This window comes from Caenorhabditis briggsae (genome assembly GCF_000004555.2).
Source record: "Caenorhabditis briggsae complete genome, chrX, whole genome shotgun sequence".
In the NCBI taxonomy this organism is placed as follows: Eukaryota; Metazoa; Nematoda; class Chromadorea; order Rhabditida; family Rhabditidae; genus Caenorhabditis; species Caenorhabditis briggsae.
Window position 1 is genome coordinate 3,445,727 of NC_013491.2, and position 17,095 is coordinate 3,462,821.

Sequence of the window (17,095 nt, forward strand, 5' to 3'; positions counted from 1 at the left end):
TTCTGAGCTGCCTGTCATGAGTTCAACCCCTCAAGGGGGTTCTCTATGCAAAATATCAGGAAAACTTTTTTTTTGGTGTCTGGCCCCCCATTTGAACTAAGAGATACTTCGATATTCAAAAAAAAATCGAACCTCATCAAGTCCAGCCTTCCTTATCGCTTTCACGAGTTTTCTCAATTTCCGAATTGTTCTATCGTTCGAAGGCCCGTAAATTCTCATGTTTTCGATGGCATACGATTGTGAGATATTTACAATATCATAATCATTGATGGTGAGGAGAACACTCTCTGGGTACACAATTTTCACTATCGCCGCCAGCTCCACCAATTCCTTTACTTTTTCCTTGGAAATCAGCACATAGGGGCGTCTTCGGTGGACTGGGTCCTTCTTTTTCGTGGCCATTTCTTGTTTATCAGCCATATCCTAAAATTTTCGAATCAATTATCTGTGCTCAGTCTTCTTTAAATTAAAAGCTACCTGCTTTGGACCTCCATGGTTCTCTCGGTCGGCCACTCCTCTTTCTAGCTGATTGAAGTCCTCTTCTTCGTTGACTAGGTAGACGTCATGCCGTCCCATTCCATTTAAATCGGAGAAGAAGTCGCTATTAAAATTCCGAGCGTCTTCGATCATTATTTGAGCTCTGATTCTGCGCGATCTCCATTGTCTAGCAACCAGTATGCACTAAAAAATAATTGATTGTTCAGAGGAAAAACAATTTTGATCAACTCACGGTTAGCAAGAAAAAGATCAACATCGAGAGAACGAAGAAAAAGAAGCCTATGGTAATTAGGTCGAACTTTATTCTCGTAAGGCATTCTGTGAGAGTTCCGGTCTTCTTGCACTTTGTGGAAACGCAGGCTGAGACGGCAAGAGTCGTGACGATCCATAGGATGAGAGCAAACTTGTAAATCATCCTGAAAAAATGTGGATTAGATCAGAGTCTTCCCGAGAACAGGAGTTTCAGATATTTGAACAGGAGGTCACAACCAATAAAATTTCGATTCGAAAAATTGTTAGTGTTCAGAATACAGTTTTATTTGGAAAGGAGTGGTTAACTTGGTTAAAAGTGACTGAGAATGGATCTTTCAGATAATTATATGAGCAGTCTCCAATTGGTCTCCACTATACTCCTTCTGCTCCCCATCATTGTCCTTTGTGAAAACAACCATTTCAAAATGATTCGTCTCCAAAGTTTCGTTCTTCGACTGGTCCTCCGAGTCCTCTTCAGCCTTGGTATCCATGACCTCCACACATTCGGATTCTACCGTTTCGATTCTGCCCGTACTCTGTTCCTCTTCTTCCTCTTCGAAAAAGCTGCTATCCGGCGAGATTCTTCTTTCATCAGCCAATTTCAGGCGCTAAAAAAATAATCGATCGTTTGGAAGAAGAACATTTTAAATCAACTCACGATTGAAATGATGCAATACCAGAGAATTATGAATGCGGTGCCGATGGTACTGTATTTGAGGTAGCCACTGCCATCATCCATTGTTGTCGGAGCGTTTCTCGAATCGAATTCTGATGGATCGGATTCCTGGTTCCCGGCAATGATCCACAACCCGACTCCCATAGAAGCGACAATGAACATCATAAGAGCCAGTTTGTATCCCATCCTGAAAAAGTAAATGAGGATTAGCTACAAAAAACAGAGTCTTCAAAACTCTAGAAGAGTGACAGATAATTGAATGGGATTTCTCAACCAATAAATAATTGAAATTCAAAAATTGTTAAGTTTTAAAAGACACTTTATGAATATGGAGAATTCAGATAATTTCGTGATTTCAGTAAAGTTAACTGTGATAAAGAAGTTGTTTGGAAAGAAGTGGGTAACTTTGTTGAAGGGGACTGAAAATGGAAATTTCAAAAAAAAATTGATGATTAAAAATTGAGGAATACAGTAGATTTTCAAGACAGAGAAGCAAGGAAACATCAGAAGGGGGTAGGGATGAAGTAGGTATTGAGAAATTAAAAAAATAACATTTTTAGTTTTTTTTGGGAATTCTGTAAATTTGAGGGATCGAAAAAACACGTTTCAGGGATTATGAATTAGTTATTCTTGAACGTGCAAATTCTCCGTCGACCGCTCCACGACATCTTCAAGAATCGAGTTTGATTCTTCTTCGTCCTCATCAAATTCTTCCTTGTCGTCCTCATCAAGTTCTTCCTCGCAGTCTTCATCAAATTCATCCTCCCAGTCGTCATCAAAGTGTACACGAGGAGAATTATGGAAGAGCATCTCGGGAACACACCTCTCCGCAGGTTCAGAATCATCCTCAAAACCATCTTCAATATCTTCAACAATCTCCTCAAGATCAGCGCGGAACGTCACAGTTTTTCTGTATTTTTCCTTTTTCCAAATTTTGTCCCTTCTAATTCTTCTTCCTGCAGACAATTCCATGCACAGAAAAACATTCTAGATCCACTCACGATTGAGAGGAAGCAATAGAAGATAGTGATGGATGTGATGGTGATGGTGATGTATTGTGAATTGGCACTGCCATCCTCATCATTGACGATGTCCATAGTTGTCGGAGTAGTGCTCGAAACGAACTCTGAAGGATCGGAGTCTTGGCTTCTAATAATGGCCCACAGCCCGACTCCAATAGCTGTAATAATAAAAATTATGAGCGCGAGTTTGCACATATCCTGAAAAAATTAAAAAATGAGAATTAGATGACAAAAAAGGTATTTCAGAGCAAATGAAAACTCTGAAAAAGTTCAAGATATTCGAATGGAATGTCGCGACCAATAAAATCTCGACTAAAAAATGCTAGTGACAAAAATACAGTTTTATTCGAAAAGGAGTGTGTAACTTAGTTAAAGGGGCTGAAAACGGAAAATTTAAGAAATTGATAATTTCGATACAAGTGATCTTCAATACAGGGAAAAACAAACATCAGAATATGGTAGGGATGAGCTGAATACAAGAATTTTGATAATAATGAAAAACTGGAAAAATGGGAAAATCATTTTTTAGATTTTGTGGATACGTTTTAGGTGTTATGAATAAAAATTCTCAGATTTCCATGGAAATGTTGGTGGTATTCTTGCTCGACTCCTCCTCCTCCTTCTTCTTCTCCTCGTCAAAAGCCTCATTGAATACGACCATCTCAAAAGCATTCATCTCCGAAGTTTTGTCCTTTGATTTGGTCTTCTTGGTCTTCTTATCCATTGGGAGCAAAACCACTTCAACTTTATCGGACTCAGCTCTGACAGTTCCCATCTCTTCGGCATTGTCTTCATCTTCTTCCTCAACCAAAATTGGTTGGCTCTCCGGGACTTGCGCTTTTCTGAGTGCTCCAACTATTTTTGGTCTCAGAATCCACTAAAAATGATTCAATCGTTCAAAAGAAGAAAACAAATATCAGATAAACTCACAATCGACAAGATGCAGGCAAAGAGGAAGAACAAGAAGAATCCAATCGCCAACATGTTGAAAATGCTGAGGGCGAGTTTGTATCCCATTCTGAAAAAACAACATTTCCATGGAAATCTGAGAATTTTTATTCATAACACCTAAAACGTATCCACAAAATCTAAAAAATGATTTTCCCATTTTTCCAGTTTTTCATTATTATCAAAATTCTTGTATTCAGCTCATCCCTACCATATTCTGATGTTTGTTTTTCCCTGTATTGAAGATCACTTGTATCGAAATTATCAATTTCTTAAATTTTCCGTTTTCAGCCCCTTTAACTAAGTTACACACTCCTTTTCGAATAAAACTGTATTTTTGTCACTAGCATTTTTTAGTCGAGATTTTATTGGTCGCGACATTCCATTCGAATATCTTGAACTTTTTCAGAGTTTTCATTTGCTCTGAAATACCTTTTTTGTCATCTAATTCTCATTTTTTAATTTTTTCAGGATATGTGCAAACTCGCGCTCATAATTTTTATTATTACAGCTATTGGAGTCGGGCTGTGGGCCATTATTAGAAGCCAAGACTCCGATCCTTCAGAGTTCGTTTCGAGCACTACTCCGACAACTATGGACATCGTCAATGATGAGGATGGCAGTGCCAATTCCCAATACATCACCATCACCATCGTATCCATCACTATCTTCTATTGCTTCCTCTCAATCGTGAGTGGATCTAGAATGTTTTTCTGTGCATGGAATTGTCTGCAGGAAGAAGAATTAGACCTGTAGATACTGTATTTGGAGATGCAGTCGACCTTTTTTCGGAGAGCAGATCTTTTGTGGTTTAGGAGCAAGAGGAGGAAAGCACAGGCAGAATCAAAACGGTGGAAACCGATTTTGAGGAGGTCATGGATACCAAGGCTAAGCTCTCATAAATGTCAACGCCAACCTAGGCCACCGTAACTCAGCTGGAATCTCTAAAAACCATAAATTCAATTCCTCAAGAGGTAAATGAAATTTCAGAAACCTATTTTTCATGTCTCCGCTCCTTTGATATCACGTGATTGACAAAAACCACCCACAACTTCCGATTTATCATCCGAAAAAAAATTCCAGCGCTGATCTCATGAGCGCATCCCTAGCTACCGGAAATCAGGCACTTAGTTGATTGGTGGGCGGAGCTTTGGGCTTGGATAAAAACCAAGCTACTGGTCTTGCAGAGGTTTGAAGTCTTTGACTGGGCTCTGAAAAAAGGATTTTTTGAATTGATTCTAAACTTTTTTTATTTTTTAGTCATTTCTTTCTCTCCTCTAGATGAAGCCCATCCACTCCAAGCTCAATTATCTCAGTTCCTGTGAAACATATCAAATACGTGTCAACTGATGAAATATTGATGATATTAAGCTCAATAATCTATCAGTTGACAAATTTTTCATATCTTCCGCAGAAATCAAGATAATTGATCTCAAAGTTACCGGTTCGGGTGGGCTTCTATTATAGGAAATACGGTATTTTGAATTTCAATATTCCTTAAGCTGAAATCAATTCAAAAAGTGTCTCAAAATCACTCCAAGCTCTTTTTTTTTTAATTTAGAATCTCCTGGGTTACTGTAGACAATTAAAAATATTAGATTATTCTCTTGAAATATTAGATTATTCTCTTGAATATTAGATTATTCTCTTGAAATGTTTCCTGGCTCCTTGACTGTACAGTCTAAAATCCTCGAGCTCTTTGTGCCATCCGCTATCTATTAGAGTGCTTTTAAAACTTTCGTCTTGCTCCTTCTTCTTTTTTTAACAAACTGTATTCTAAGAATGCTTTTTAATTCCTCACCACCTCTTATCTTTCCCCCTTTTTTTTGCTTTCGTTTGCACTTCACATCTCAGGATCTTTCATACACTTAAGTGACACGTCATCCACTTTATACATGATTTCAGACATGTTTTTCAAACCAGCTCTCCTCGTCACTGCAATTCTTGCGACTGCTCTAGCATTGGAAGAGCACTATGACCGTGAAGGGAACAAAATGCATTACTGTCCATCGTGTGCCACCAAGGGATATGTAAGAAAGAAAGAATGAACAACAAAGCTTAAAAATTTAATTCTAGGTTCTCAAGCGCTGGCTGATGCAACACTCGGAATCCGGACAGTCCATGGGATGGTTTGATTGGAGAGGAAGCAATTGTGAGGAAGGAGTTGTGTTTGTAGTCCCGTGTAGCAACGCGTGTTTGACGGTTACTGTGGAAAAGCAAAAAGGAGGCACCGAGTATGAGTATGTAGGTGGGTTGTCTTCTTTGAAAATTTTGAAGTTAATTTTCAATCAAATTTTGCAGGAAGCATGCAAGAATGCTCAGACCAAATGATCCATGGTAGCCCAGATCTTCCCGGAGGAACCGATTACAAAGCTTACAATAAATCCAAAGTATTTGTTGCCAAAAGAATGGGACATCGCATCACCTACAACTTCACTCGTCAAAGCTACATTGATATTCATTCCAGTATGACTTATGATATCAAGGATCATGAAGTGGTGGTTCTCACGGAGAGAAAGATCAGAAAACTGAGTGCATGGACCTATAGAGACTGGCTCATGGTTGCTTCACTTGTCATCATGGGCTGTTTGATTTCATGTTGTTGCAGAGCGCTCTTTTGTCAGGTTAAGGCTTCGAAGGTGGGTCCTGAGATTTATAAGATGCAATCTTGTTAGAGTTTTTTTTGGGCCCTGTCGTAATGTCTTTCAGAATTAATTTTGTTGAATAAATCAAAATAGATAAGATAGGACTTGACAAGTACTACAAAATGATACTATACGAAGAAAGTTACAAGCCATGAAGTGGTTGTGCCTGGCCGGGCGATTTCTATGTCTGTAATTCTGTTCAATTTCCAAAAAATATAATTTTGTAGTTCTCGTCAAGTTCTATCATATCTAACTCAGATAACTCAATAATCTATTCTGGAAAAAACTATGGTAGGGCCTGCAGAGGCCTGGTTTGCAAGAATTTATGATTTTTTTGCAGCCAAGTGTGATTCGAAGAGCTGATGGAGTGGAAGACATTAGATGCGAAGTTCTAACTGAACAAAATCCAACTGCACCGGAGGAAGAGAAGGAAGTTGAGCAGGTAATGGAGAAGAAGAAAGAGGACGGTGAAATGGATATCGCTGAAGAACCCGTTGCCAAGGAAGATAGTCCAGTTTAAAGTTCTTTTTATCTTATTTTTTCTCCTCTCCAAAACATTACACTTTATTAACCACCCACTTGTATCATAGATTAAACCTGTATCAAATAACCAACTTATCAATACTTATCAAAACCAATTTGTGGAGAAATAAATCATTCATTCTATCATAAAGGTACAGAGTAGGAAACATCGAGAAGGTAAATTTGAAATTTATTAACTCTAATACAAGGCACCCGAAATGCCAGTCATGATGAAGTTGAAAGATTCTACATCTGAGAATTTGGAAAATTTTTTCAATACTCGGCACTTTTCTCTTTTCACAACATGACTATCAGTTTGGACTTTCGGTGTTTTGAAATATTTCGATTCTGCACACCTTACATTAATCATTTCACTCAACTCGGATAGCAGATGGAAAAGTGTAATATCAATTGTACTATAAAGAATAAAATTCAACCTAAATTTTTTGGATATTCCTCATTTCCTGTCTTTTTATCCTGATTTTCTTGAACTCACCTCAATTTCCTGATTTTGAACATGATTTTTAAAAAAAATTTTCGATTTGATTAGATTTCTTTGAATACACCTCTCCTCAAAATCTTTGTCATCCATTTTTTATGTTTTCAAAAAAAAAACAAAACGTTCTTCTTTCCAAACTCGGACGCTGGAGTCAGTATTGGATACCAGTCTAGTTCCCTCGCCTGTTAACATGGCTGCGACTTTAGTGTTTTTGATTGAATTTCGGATAGGAAATTTCAACTTCGTGTTGCTCATTGGCAAATCTGTAGAATTCAAATCCCTATATATGTTTGTGAAATTGGCTTTTTTGGCACATTTCGTGTTTTTTTTTAAACAAAGCAGTGTAGTGGAGAGTATCCCACCCTCCTGCCCCGCCTTTCTCTACATACGCGTATTGTCGTTTAAACACCAGATGACGACCAGTCTGCAAACACCACCCCGAACAATTGCGTAAATTCAGAACGTGGTATTTTTCTACGTAATATTTATTTCTTTACTTTATTCTACAAAACAAAATGTCGATTCCATTCACCCGTTTCCCGGTAGTGGTCCAAGAAAAAATATTGGATCTCCTGGATTTCTACGATTTGTAAGTTTTGTTCTGCACAATTTTTAAGTGATTTTTTGTTTTCAGGTACAGTTTCAGCGAGACTTCCAAACGCTCCCGTTCACTGTCACAACGATCAGCAAAACGTCGTGAATGACACATAAAGGTTTCGATTTACTGGTGTTTGGAATTGAATTACAAAAGTTCAAGTCACCCAAATTCCAACCGAATAATCAGCTTCGAACCCGAGGATTCGACATTTGAAAACTTGGGAAAGTATCTCAGTGTTCGGCATTCTAGTCTTTTCGTCAATGTGACGATCAGTTTTCGTTACTGGTTGTCGGGACGTTTCGATTCTACTTTCACCAATTTCGATCACCTGGCACAACTCGGATATCCGTTGGAAAAATGTTACATGGAAGGTTTTGGAAACAATGAAGCAATTGTTCGAGGGTTGATGACTTTCCGGAAAACAAAGCGTGTTGATATGTTGATTGAACCATCTGACCATTACGAGGATTTCGATTTCGTAACGCTTTTTCCCGAAAGTCTCGAAAACGGACTACTTAAAATACATTATTCGAGATGGGTCTCCGCTTGGCACGTCATCAATATTTTCAATAAATGTCTGTCTTTCCTTACTTACTTACTTACTTTCCTACTTACTTTCCTTATTTACTTTACCTCCTTACTTACTTTCCGACCTAATGTTTCCCTTTGCGGAGTCTGACGTCATTGAAAATTTCAAAAGTTGGAGAACCGAATCTTCTATCCGAACGTTGATTCTCACCATCATGTTAGCTGAATCAATTGAAGATTTCGGAGCAAAAATGATTGAGATAAAGGCAAAACCTGTTCAAGAGGCAGCCTCTTCGATGAGCAATAAATGCGCACGGTAAACTTCTGATTGAGATACAAATAGAAATATTATGTTTTTCAGACGTTGGGGTTACGTTAGCTCTGCCTGGCTGCTGAAACAAAATAACACCGGAGCGGAAGTTTTGATCACACTCGGAAGTTGTCCACTGACCAGAAAGCGTAAGGATTTTCACATGAAAGAGAAATTTGAAATTGTACCGGAAAATCTTTGATTGCTTGTACTTAAATTGTTTTTTTATTCATACTCCATACTTCATTTGAAACATTTTGTTGAGGCAATTTGTCATTTTTCCCTGATTTCGCATCCTATTTTCTGAAACTCCTCCCTAATTTCCGGATGTTTTAACCAGATTTATTTCCTAAACTCCCCTAGATTATCAAACTTCCCCGCGCTTTTCTAATTTTTTGCTTTATTTTTTTATTGAATTCTCCTTAATTTCCTGATTATTAAAAACTTGATTTTTTTAACTCCCCTTAATTTTGTTGGATTACTTTGAATACATTTTTCTTCAATACACTTTGATATCCATTTTTTGAGTTTTATGTTTTCAAAAAACAAGTCTGAACGTTTCTTTTTCTGATGCTGGAGTCAGTATTTGATACCAGTCCAGTTGTTTACACGGAGGATGATGTCTACTCTGTTTCTAGAAGACCTATTCAGTGTCTATTAGCACTTTGTAAGATACTTCTCAAAAAAGTCCTGAGAAACACTAAACGAAGATAGATAGAGGGACATCGACCTTTCCGGGAGATATTCCGAAAATGGCAACCACTTTGACACATCACCTTTGTCATATTTCTTGTAGATTAGTTATGATGATTCGACGAACTCCAATTAGACCGATTGATGATAGAGATCAGGCAAGAATATATAAAACCTGAAACAATGGGAACCTGATTTTCATAATGATTTTTTATCAAGATGTGAGCCAAAACAGTAGAAAAATGCATAGAAAAAATTAACACAAAATGAATACGTTTTGATTGAAAATACGGAATGGTGTTGTCCAAGTTTGAGGTGTTCAGTGTGTTCGTTTCTTAGGCATCAAGGAAGTGACGCTCGTTCATCCAGTCGTCGTCGAGGAATTTGGTACTGAAAAAAAAACAATATTATATTAACAGTTACAAAGCCCATTTCTTACATATAGTTTCTGATTCCATCCGGAAGAAGTACCACAACATTAGCATCCTCTGGAAGGTTCAACGATTTGCACTCCTCCAAAGCATAATGAACAGCACATCCAGAGGATCCTCCGCAAAGAATTCCCTCGGTTCTGATGAGCTCACGAGCCATCAAGAACGACTCCTTATCGTGAGACTTTGCCCAATAGTCAATGGCACTGGTATCTAGTGTTCCTGGCAAGAAGTCGTATCCGATTCCTTCAACCTCGTAGAAGTCAATGTCGGTTTCAGCTGGTCCAGCGAGAATCGAACCGTGTGGATCGACTCCGACAACCTTTGCAGTTGGAATACGCTCATGGATTTTGCGAGAGATTCCGGTAACTGTTCCTCCGGTTCCAGCGGTGAGGACCACAAGATCAATATGCTTGTCTCCCATATCATAGATAATCTCCTCAGCAGTTTGCTCATAATGAGCCAATGGATTTCCTGGATTGCAGTATTGATCAAGAACCACTGCGTCTTGAATCTCACTCTTTAAACGGAGAGCAACACCGATATGAGAGTGTGGGCTGTCGAAACCGGCCTCATTTGGAGTGCGGATGATGGTAGATCCCAAAGATGCCATGGCGATAGCCTTCTCCTTGGACATCTTCTTTGGCATAGTAATGATGCATTTGTATCCACGGACAGCGGATGCAAGAGAAAGTCCAATTCCAGTGTTTCCAGAGGTTGGCTCAATCAAAGTGACTCCTGGGACAAGCTTTCCTGGCTTTCCAGTCTTCTCGGCAATTTCCACCATTCTCTTGGCAATACGATCCTTGGTGGATCCTCCAGCGTTCAGATACTCACATTTGACGTCTGCAGCAACTTTGTTAAGATTAACCAATACGTTGAATACACTTACAAACGTTGCACTTGACTCCATGGGCCTTTGGGACATGTTGCAGCTTGACAAGTGGAGTCTTGCCAATAGCATCAAGAACGGTGTCGAGGACCAATGGTCTTTCAGGGCTAAAATATTTTACAGTTGGCGGAAATTTGAAAAAAAAAACCAATAACTCACTTAAATTGATTGAATTCCACTTCTGAATGAGACCAAGCCTTGGTGACTGGATCTTGAGTCCACTCTCCGGCCAGTTTCGTTGGATCGTAGACCAAAACCTTTGGATCGTAAGTGCTGTTTGGTTGTGGTCCATCTTTTCTGGTCACAACGTTCTTCTTGTTGGCAACAATCCAATCATCATCGAGGAAGTGACGAAGGTAGTTGCGAATACCGTCTTGGAGCACAACGACGATAGTGGATCCAGCTGGAAGCTCCTTGGCGAGCTTGATAGCTTCAAGGACAGCTGCTCCAGAGGATGGTCCAGCCATAATACCCTCGGTTCCGATGAGATGTCTGGTGAAGGAATAAGCTTCCTCCTCGTCGACTTCACGCTTCTCGACTCCGTATTCCTGGAAATTTATTTTGTAAAGAAAAAAGTTGCTATTCCAGCCTGAATTCTTATTTTTGGAATTGATGAAAAATCACACCTGTAGAAGATCATTCTTCAAATCCAATCCCATCTCTGGAATAGTATCCTTCTTGCAAGTGACTCCAACCACACGAACACCATGATCTCCGGTTCCCTTGTAGTAGGCGGCGATTCCAGCAGCTGGAGCTCCAGTGTTCAATGGGATCACAACAGCTCCAACCTTTCCAATCGATTTGTTGTTTACAGCTCTCTCGATCTCACATGCAGTCTTCTGGAGATTGGCGACAAATGCAGCGTTGGTTGTGAATTTATTCAAGTTGAATGCACCCTTCTGTTGAGCAGCTTCCTCGGTCAATGCTCTAGCTTCACTATAGGTGGCCACTGGAAGTTCGACAGTTTGGACTCCCAATGTGTGAAGGACAGTGTCCACAAGGGCGAATTCTCCCTTCGGCGCATAAATGGTCAATCTGAAAATAGATTGAGTATGACGTGTTGCTTTTTGATCTTGATCTTTTTTTTCTTTTTCTTTCTTTTTTCTACTTACTTGATGCCCTTCACAGCGGCAACTGTTGCGTACGAGATGGCTGTAGACCCACCAGCGGTCACGAAAACTTCGTCGCCTCTCACAACTCCAATCTCTTCAGCAAACTGCAAAAAATAAGTGATTTGCACTCTAAAAAACGTGATTATGTCTGTACCTGGAAGGCTCTATCAGCAGTACGGTCTTCGAGAGATCCGGCAACATTGAGATACTCTAGTTTGACATCTGCAAAAGGTTATTTTTTTCAAATTGCTTTCTTTTTTCTGCCTATCTTGACCAAAAGCCAAGTATCAAACATAGACAAGAGGTTAGACAAACATCGAAAAGTAAAAAAGTATTGGCTCGAGTGAGCCGTTTGTGGCTTTGGCGTTAATGCGCCTTTTTGTCATCAAAACTCACAAATATCACTTTGAAGTTGGTGCTCAACCTTGAGTTTTCTTAATGGGACCAGTGGAGTTGGGCGTTGAGCTGCTTCGAGGATAGTGTTGTAGGTCACTCCTTTTCTGAAATTTTAGAAAGTTTTGATTGAAAGTTTTGCTTCAAATTTTCAAATAGCTCTAGTTTCTGCTAATGATCAAGAATCAAAATTTTCAAAAATCTCTGATAAGAAACTTATATCTATAGTTTTTTTTTTCCTTCTAAACTCACTTGACTAATGCTTCGACTCCGTTTTGGCTCATTTTTCTATCAGATCCTTAACTTTTTAACCCTGCAAAACAATACACGTGGGAATTGGAATCACAAGAAAACATATAGATAGCGAAACCATAAAATTGGATAGATAGAAAAGATAACACGTGTGTTGCAAACTACACAGCACCCACAAACACAAAAAATGGCAGAAAGGGATAATGGAGAATGATGATCATCAACTGATAGGCATCTCTATGAGGGTCAGAGACATACACACAGCCACGAGGGGAGGAAGGGGCGGAGTCGAGAAAAAAATTGGTTCTTCTGACAAATAGAGGAACTTTTTTTTGGTAGATTTGCTGAAAAGATAATAGAGTAGCCACTTCTCGATGAAGGCCAAAAAATCAAAAACCACCTTCACCCAAGTTTTCGAAATTTATGTTTCGTTGAAATGAAATTATCTTATCTTATAACTTATCGAAATGGTCTTTTTTGTTCAAAATATATCTTGACAGATGAGATAGATAGAAGAAAACTAGACAAAGAAATAGTTATCATTGCCTATCTCCAGAGGACAAAGTTTTCTGTTTTTTACATATGTGAATTGATCATATGAGGTGTAGAAAACACACGTCACGTATATCGTCATGTGGCAATCGTGAGTTTAGATAATATCAGAGTGGAACCATCCAGAATCCTCTCTCCACATTGATGATTCACTCGTTTTATCTACTAGTGGGCTGAGATGGTATCTCATGGGAAAAATGATAGGAAGAGGTGGCATGGACAAAAACCTGAGATCTAATATGATCAGAAATTTGGATTTGGGAACTTGTTGTACAGAGAAAACATGTTTTCTTGAAAATCGTAAAGTCTTGAAATCCATAAATTTGGAATTTCAGAGTATTCAGATTTCAGATCAAGAGAACATACATTACCAGCCAATAATAATCAAAAAAACATAATTTTTAGTTGATTTTTTGCTATTTCGATATCTTATTGGCCGTTACAGTACTTTGAAAATTTCAATTTTCTGATCATTTTCTTTTTTTTCAAATTAGTTTTATTTGCTCAGAAAATCACGATTCGGCAAAATAAAATTTAATTAGACAAATTTCTGAAAAACTCATAAGTTTCAAAATCCTGGCAAGGCGCATTATTACCTAAATAACCCAAGCCGACCAATGAAGAAGACAAAAAACGACAAATGATGATGGGAGAAGAAGAACAGATAGAACAAAAAAGATGGGTGGGGGAGGAAGAATAGGCAGGAAAATAGTAATCGGTGGCAGACAGTGAGAGGGAGGGACAAGAGCAGAAAGAGTCTAGCGACTGGACAGGTTTATTACTACGCGGATAGATTAGGTGGAGGGAGAGGGGTCAGGAGATGTATGAGACTTGTGGGGTGGCGACTGTAGTCTGATTTGTACAGAAAAAGAATGTGATGGATGGAGAAATGAGAACTTTCCAGAACGATGAAAAAACAATGACAAAAAGATAAGCTGACAAAGATCTCATGGGAAACCACATCAGCCAATAAAAAAAAGCAAAAATATATTTTTTTCCTCTCTTTTTTCTAGTTTGCTTTTCATCATGTTCTGGGGTTGAGACTATGCACAGTACCGTATTCAATAAGACACACAAAACACATTCTTCAGTTTATCTTGACCGTTTTCATGAGGCTGGAACTCGGTTGTCAAGTTCCCGTCGCTTTGAAAATTTGGGAGAGTGTAAAACGTTTCTGGGTATTAACAGAATTTTCGAAAAATTCCTTATTTCTCAGCTTTTTGCCAGTTTTTGAAAGGCACCCTTTTCGGCTTCTTTTGCACTGAAAATGTGAAAAAACCGGCGTTTTTCTGAATCCGGTCAATAAAGGAAAAACTTGAAATTCTCAAAAAATTCAGAGAATGCAATTTTACACTCTCTATAATTTTCTAATTGATTTGGAACTTGAAAAGCCGAGCTCGAAACACCTGAAACTGCTGAAAAGCAACTGAAAAATGTGTCTTTGTATAGTTTATTGACCGGTTTTTGGATATAATATGCCAAATAAAAAAGAATACAAAAAAACATTTAGCACTGCTCCACACGTCCATCCAGGCTCCCAGTGCATCTAAACTTCATTACTTTTGGTGTTCTTGAGTCGATGTGGGACGCGCGGCGGTTCTCGAACCGTTGCGCGTGTACTCCGAGGCGAGAGTGTGGGGTTGGCGAGGTTCGTTGACTGCTGCTGTTGGTGTTCGACACCGCCGCACCGTGCCCGATGCGCTGCAGCTGCAACCCGTTGGGCTTCGGCTTCACGAACCGTCGTCGATCGGCGGACTGACCGGCTTCCTGCAAAAAATTTAATTTCCCCGTTTTTCATCGATGTTGGGGGGAATGGGGTGTTTGATGGAGAAGAGAATCGTGTAGAGACAAAAACCGTGTGTATGTGTGTATGTGTGTGTGGTGATAAACGGGTTACATTTGCAAAAAGGGATAGGGAAAGTGATTTGCTGAGAAATACATACGAATCACACCATTTTCTCTTTTTTTTCGAATTCGTTCCAAACCTTAACTTATCAAATTAATTCCCTTATCAGATTATAACACTTTTTTTTCGGCAACTGATGCAATGTCATTGTCCGCTCTACGTGCAGATTCATAAAAGTTTCAAGTGAATTGACAAAGAAACCACGTGATTTGATAAGAAAGTGATAAGAGCACAATTTCCCAGTAGGAAGTGAGAGAGAACAGGGAAAAAACACTCGACCGTTGTCATGCATACCTCCTTACCAGCCGTGTCCATCGTCGAGCAATAATAAGAACTGCGTTTTGGCTCAGAGCCAAAACGGTACAAGAATGGGTTGATGCAAGTGCTAAAATGCTTTTTTTAGTTCGGGGAATCTTGAAATTTAGGGGCTACCTGGCAATAATAATAGCTTGAAGCCAATTGAGCTTGCTAACAACTTCCTGGCACTCTTCAGAGATGCACACGATGCGGAGAAGAGCGAGAACTTGATATGGAAGCCAGGTGAACAAGAAAGTGCAGATGATCGCAACAGACGCTCTCAAGAATCTGGCCTTGGTGTTGGTGGTTTTTTGTCCGCTTTGTCCTCCATCCTGCAAGATTTTGGTTCAGAAAATCTGCGGTGATGTTGTTCTGGTGTGATGTGTTGTTTAAGCATTTGATTATTATTTTCGTTTCAGCTCAGAAAAACACTTTTGCTTTCACTGATGTGTCTCTAAATGATAGTTTTCGAAAAACTCAAATTTTGATCGTTGATTGTTAATATCAAATGCCACAAAATCAGATGATATGGGTGTCTAGATTGGGTTTTGCAAGCCAAGGAAAAAAAACAATGCACTATTGTGATCTGTCTCTCATTTCCAAAATTACAGTATACCTGAAGTAGACGTCGTTCTGCCATTTGCTTCCGAATCGAGAATCCGATAGCCAAGTAGCAAATGATAACGATAAACAATGGGATATAGAAAGAAGTGATAACATGGAACAAGTTGAAAGCAATCAGAATATCATCATTGAACACCTAAAAACCAACTGATTAACTATTCCACCGGAAATTGCTCATACATCAGTTCGCGGGTAGCACTGGTACATATCTTCATCGTTGATCTGAATGGTTCCCCGTAGAATGCTCATCGGCGATGCACACAGAATCGCAAAGCCCCAAGCCAGAGTAATGAGCCAATTAACTCGGTTCGCGCCGGTTCGATAGCTGCTCAGAGGGGATCTGAAAAAGAGTCAGTTTTCCCGCTAAAGCATCAAATTATTTCCTGACTTACGTAATACAACACAACATATCAATTGCAATAGCAGCGACCATATTCGACCAGAGATGGAACGGAAGAGCACATAGGAAACTGAATACACGGCAAAGAATATCGCCTAAATTAGATTTTTCTGTAATACGCACTCTTTTTTTTGTTACTATTTCTAGTAAGCAATTTAGATATACCTTGGGTCCAAACAATATTGTAGATCCAGTAGCTTCTCCAGATTCCGTACATAAAAAGGACCATGATATGAGCAATGAGCAGTTGTCTACTGAGCTTTACCAAACGCGACTCCACACCCCCTTCACGAACATTTCTAAAATACTTGAATTCCGAAAATTGCTACAAAAGAGGACACTAACCGACTGGTCTTAATTAGCGCAAAAACGTTGATTGGAGTTCCGATAACAAAGAAAGCAAGTTGATAGAACATTTCGATAATTTCCGACGTGGAATGCACCATGACAAACGCCTCGCCGGAATTGTTCATCCTCTAGAATACAGTACTTTTGAAATATTTAGTTTAGTTGTATACAGTAATAAAATTCCACTATACTAGTCTATATGAGGTATTCAAGAAAACGTAAATAATGTGAGAAGATGAGGTATTCAAGCGATGACTGTCCGGAAATGAGAAAACGCGAAAAAAAGAGCTGGTAGGTATAATATCATAAATGATATCAAATGAGTTATGGTGCCAGTTAACACAAAACTAACTTCCTTCCGAGAGAGAGAGGGGACTACAATTTTGTTGTTTTCTTATTTTTCTTCCTAGCCACCGCTAAGAGTTATATAGGTAAGAAAATAAGATGCTGTGATTGGTGCCGAGGCGGGAAATCAGGAGATTACTCATTTTTAATTCATACGGTAAAAATTCTTAAGTATTGTTTTTGGCGCGAATTTGAAATCTGGGAGAGTGAAATACCAGCTCTAGGAATCTGACAAATGCGAAAAAAAGATATGAACTTAAAGGGAAAAATATGACAAAGCGAGTATTCGAAAGTTTTTTTTTCAATTTCCGCTATAGTACTATGCTTTTGCAGATGATCAAATTTTCTAATA

At 38.9% G+C, this 17,095-nt stretch overlaps 9 protein-coding genes across 9 annotated transcripts; 4 read left to right on the forward strand and 5 right to left on the reverse strand.

Moving 5' to 3' along the window:
* Positions 1 to 96: 96 nt before the first annotated feature.
* CBG01932 lies at positions 97 to 913 on the reverse strand (the record flags this gene model as incomplete). Its single annotated transcript, XM_002643693.2, has 3 exons — positions 97 to 423; positions 478 to 681; positions 731 to 913. The coding sequence occupies 3 exons, from the start codon at positions 911 to 913 to the stop codon at positions 97 to 99; spliced, it is 714 nt and encodes a 237-aa protein (XP_002643739.2).
* Positions 914 to 1,085: 172 nt separating this feature from the next.
* CBG01933 lies at positions 1,086 to 2,507 on the reverse strand (the record flags this gene model as incomplete). The annotated part of the gene is made up of 4 exons (XM_002643694.1): positions 1,086 to 1,358; positions 1,409 to 1,613; positions 2,082 to 2,336; positions 2,428 to 2,507. 4 exons carry the CDS (start codon positions 2,505 to 2,507, stop codon positions 1,086 to 1,088), a joined length of 813 nt encoding a protein of 270 aa, XP_002643740.1.
* Positions 2,508 to 3,016: 509 nt separating this feature from the next.
* Positions 3,017 to 3,465, reverse strand: CBG27479 (the record flags this gene model as incomplete). Its single annotated transcript, XM_045238987.1, has 2 exons — positions 3,017 to 3,325; positions 3,379 to 3,465. 2 exons carry the CDS (start codon positions 3,463 to 3,465, stop codon positions 3,017 to 3,019), a joined length of 396 nt encoding a protein of 131 aa, XP_045098047.1.
* A 405-nt stretch (positions 3,466 to 3,870) lies between these two features.
* On the forward strand, positions 3,871 to 4,152 carry CBG27480 (the record flags this gene model as incomplete). Its single annotated transcript, XM_045238988.1, has 1 exon — positions 3,871 to 4,152. One exon carries the CDS (start codon positions 3,871 to 3,873, stop codon positions 4,150 to 4,152), a length of 282 nt encoding a protein of 93 aa, XP_045098048.1.
* Positions 4,153 to 5,303: 1,151 nt separating this feature from the next.
* On the forward strand, positions 5,304 to 6,561 carry CBG01935 (the record flags this gene model as incomplete). Its single annotated transcript, XM_002643695.1, has 4 exons — positions 5,304 to 5,426; positions 5,473 to 5,644; positions 5,698 to 6,035; positions 6,382 to 6,561. 4 exons carry the CDS (start codon positions 5,304 to 5,306, stop codon positions 6,559 to 6,561), a joined length of 813 nt encoding a protein of 270 aa, XP_002643741.1.
* Positions 6,562 to 8,403: 1,842 nt separating this feature from the next.
* Positions 8,404 to 8,700, forward strand: CBG27481 (the record flags this gene model as incomplete). The annotated part of the gene is made up of 2 exons (XM_045238989.1): positions 8,404 to 8,504; positions 8,550 to 8,700. The coding sequence occupies 2 exons, from the start codon at positions 8,404 to 8,406 to the stop codon at positions 8,698 to 8,700; spliced, it is 252 nt and encodes an 83-aa protein (XP_045098049.1).
* Positions 8,701 to 9,526: 826 nt separating this feature from the next.
* Positions 9,527 to 12,303, reverse strand: Cbr-cbs-2 (the record flags this gene model as incomplete). The annotated part of the gene is made up of 9 exons (XM_002643696.1): positions 9,527 to 9,581; positions 9,631 to 10,468; positions 10,515 to 10,621; positions 10,674 to 11,062; positions 11,141 to 11,549; positions 11,627 to 11,730; positions 11,781 to 11,848; positions 12,023 to 12,126; positions 12,272 to 12,303. The coding sequence occupies 9 exons, from the start codon at positions 12,301 to 12,303 to the stop codon at positions 9,527 to 9,529; spliced, it is 2,106 nt and encodes a 701-aa protein (XP_002643742.1).
* Positions 12,304 to 12,510: 207 nt separating this feature from the next.
* CBG27482 lies at positions 12,511 to 12,591 on the forward strand (the record flags this gene model as incomplete). Its single annotated transcript, XM_045238990.1, has 1 exon — positions 12,511 to 12,591. The coding sequence occupies one exon, from the start codon at positions 12,511 to 12,513 to the stop codon at positions 12,589 to 12,591; it is 81 nt and encodes a 26-aa protein (XP_045098050.1).
* Positions 12,592 to 14,329: 1,738 nt separating this feature from the next.
* Positions 14,330 to 16,523, reverse strand: Cbr-gnrr-3 (the record flags this gene model as incomplete). Its single annotated transcript, XM_045238991.1, has 8 exons — positions 14,330 to 14,590; positions 15,024 to 15,114; positions 15,162 to 15,358; positions 15,643 to 15,786; positions 15,831 to 15,990; positions 16,043 to 16,145; positions 16,216 to 16,349; positions 16,396 to 16,523. The coding sequence occupies 8 exons, from the start codon at positions 16,521 to 16,523 to the stop codon at positions 14,330 to 14,332; spliced, it is 1,218 nt and encodes a 405-aa protein (XP_045091981.1).
* Positions 16,524 to 17,095: the final 572 nt, after the last annotated feature.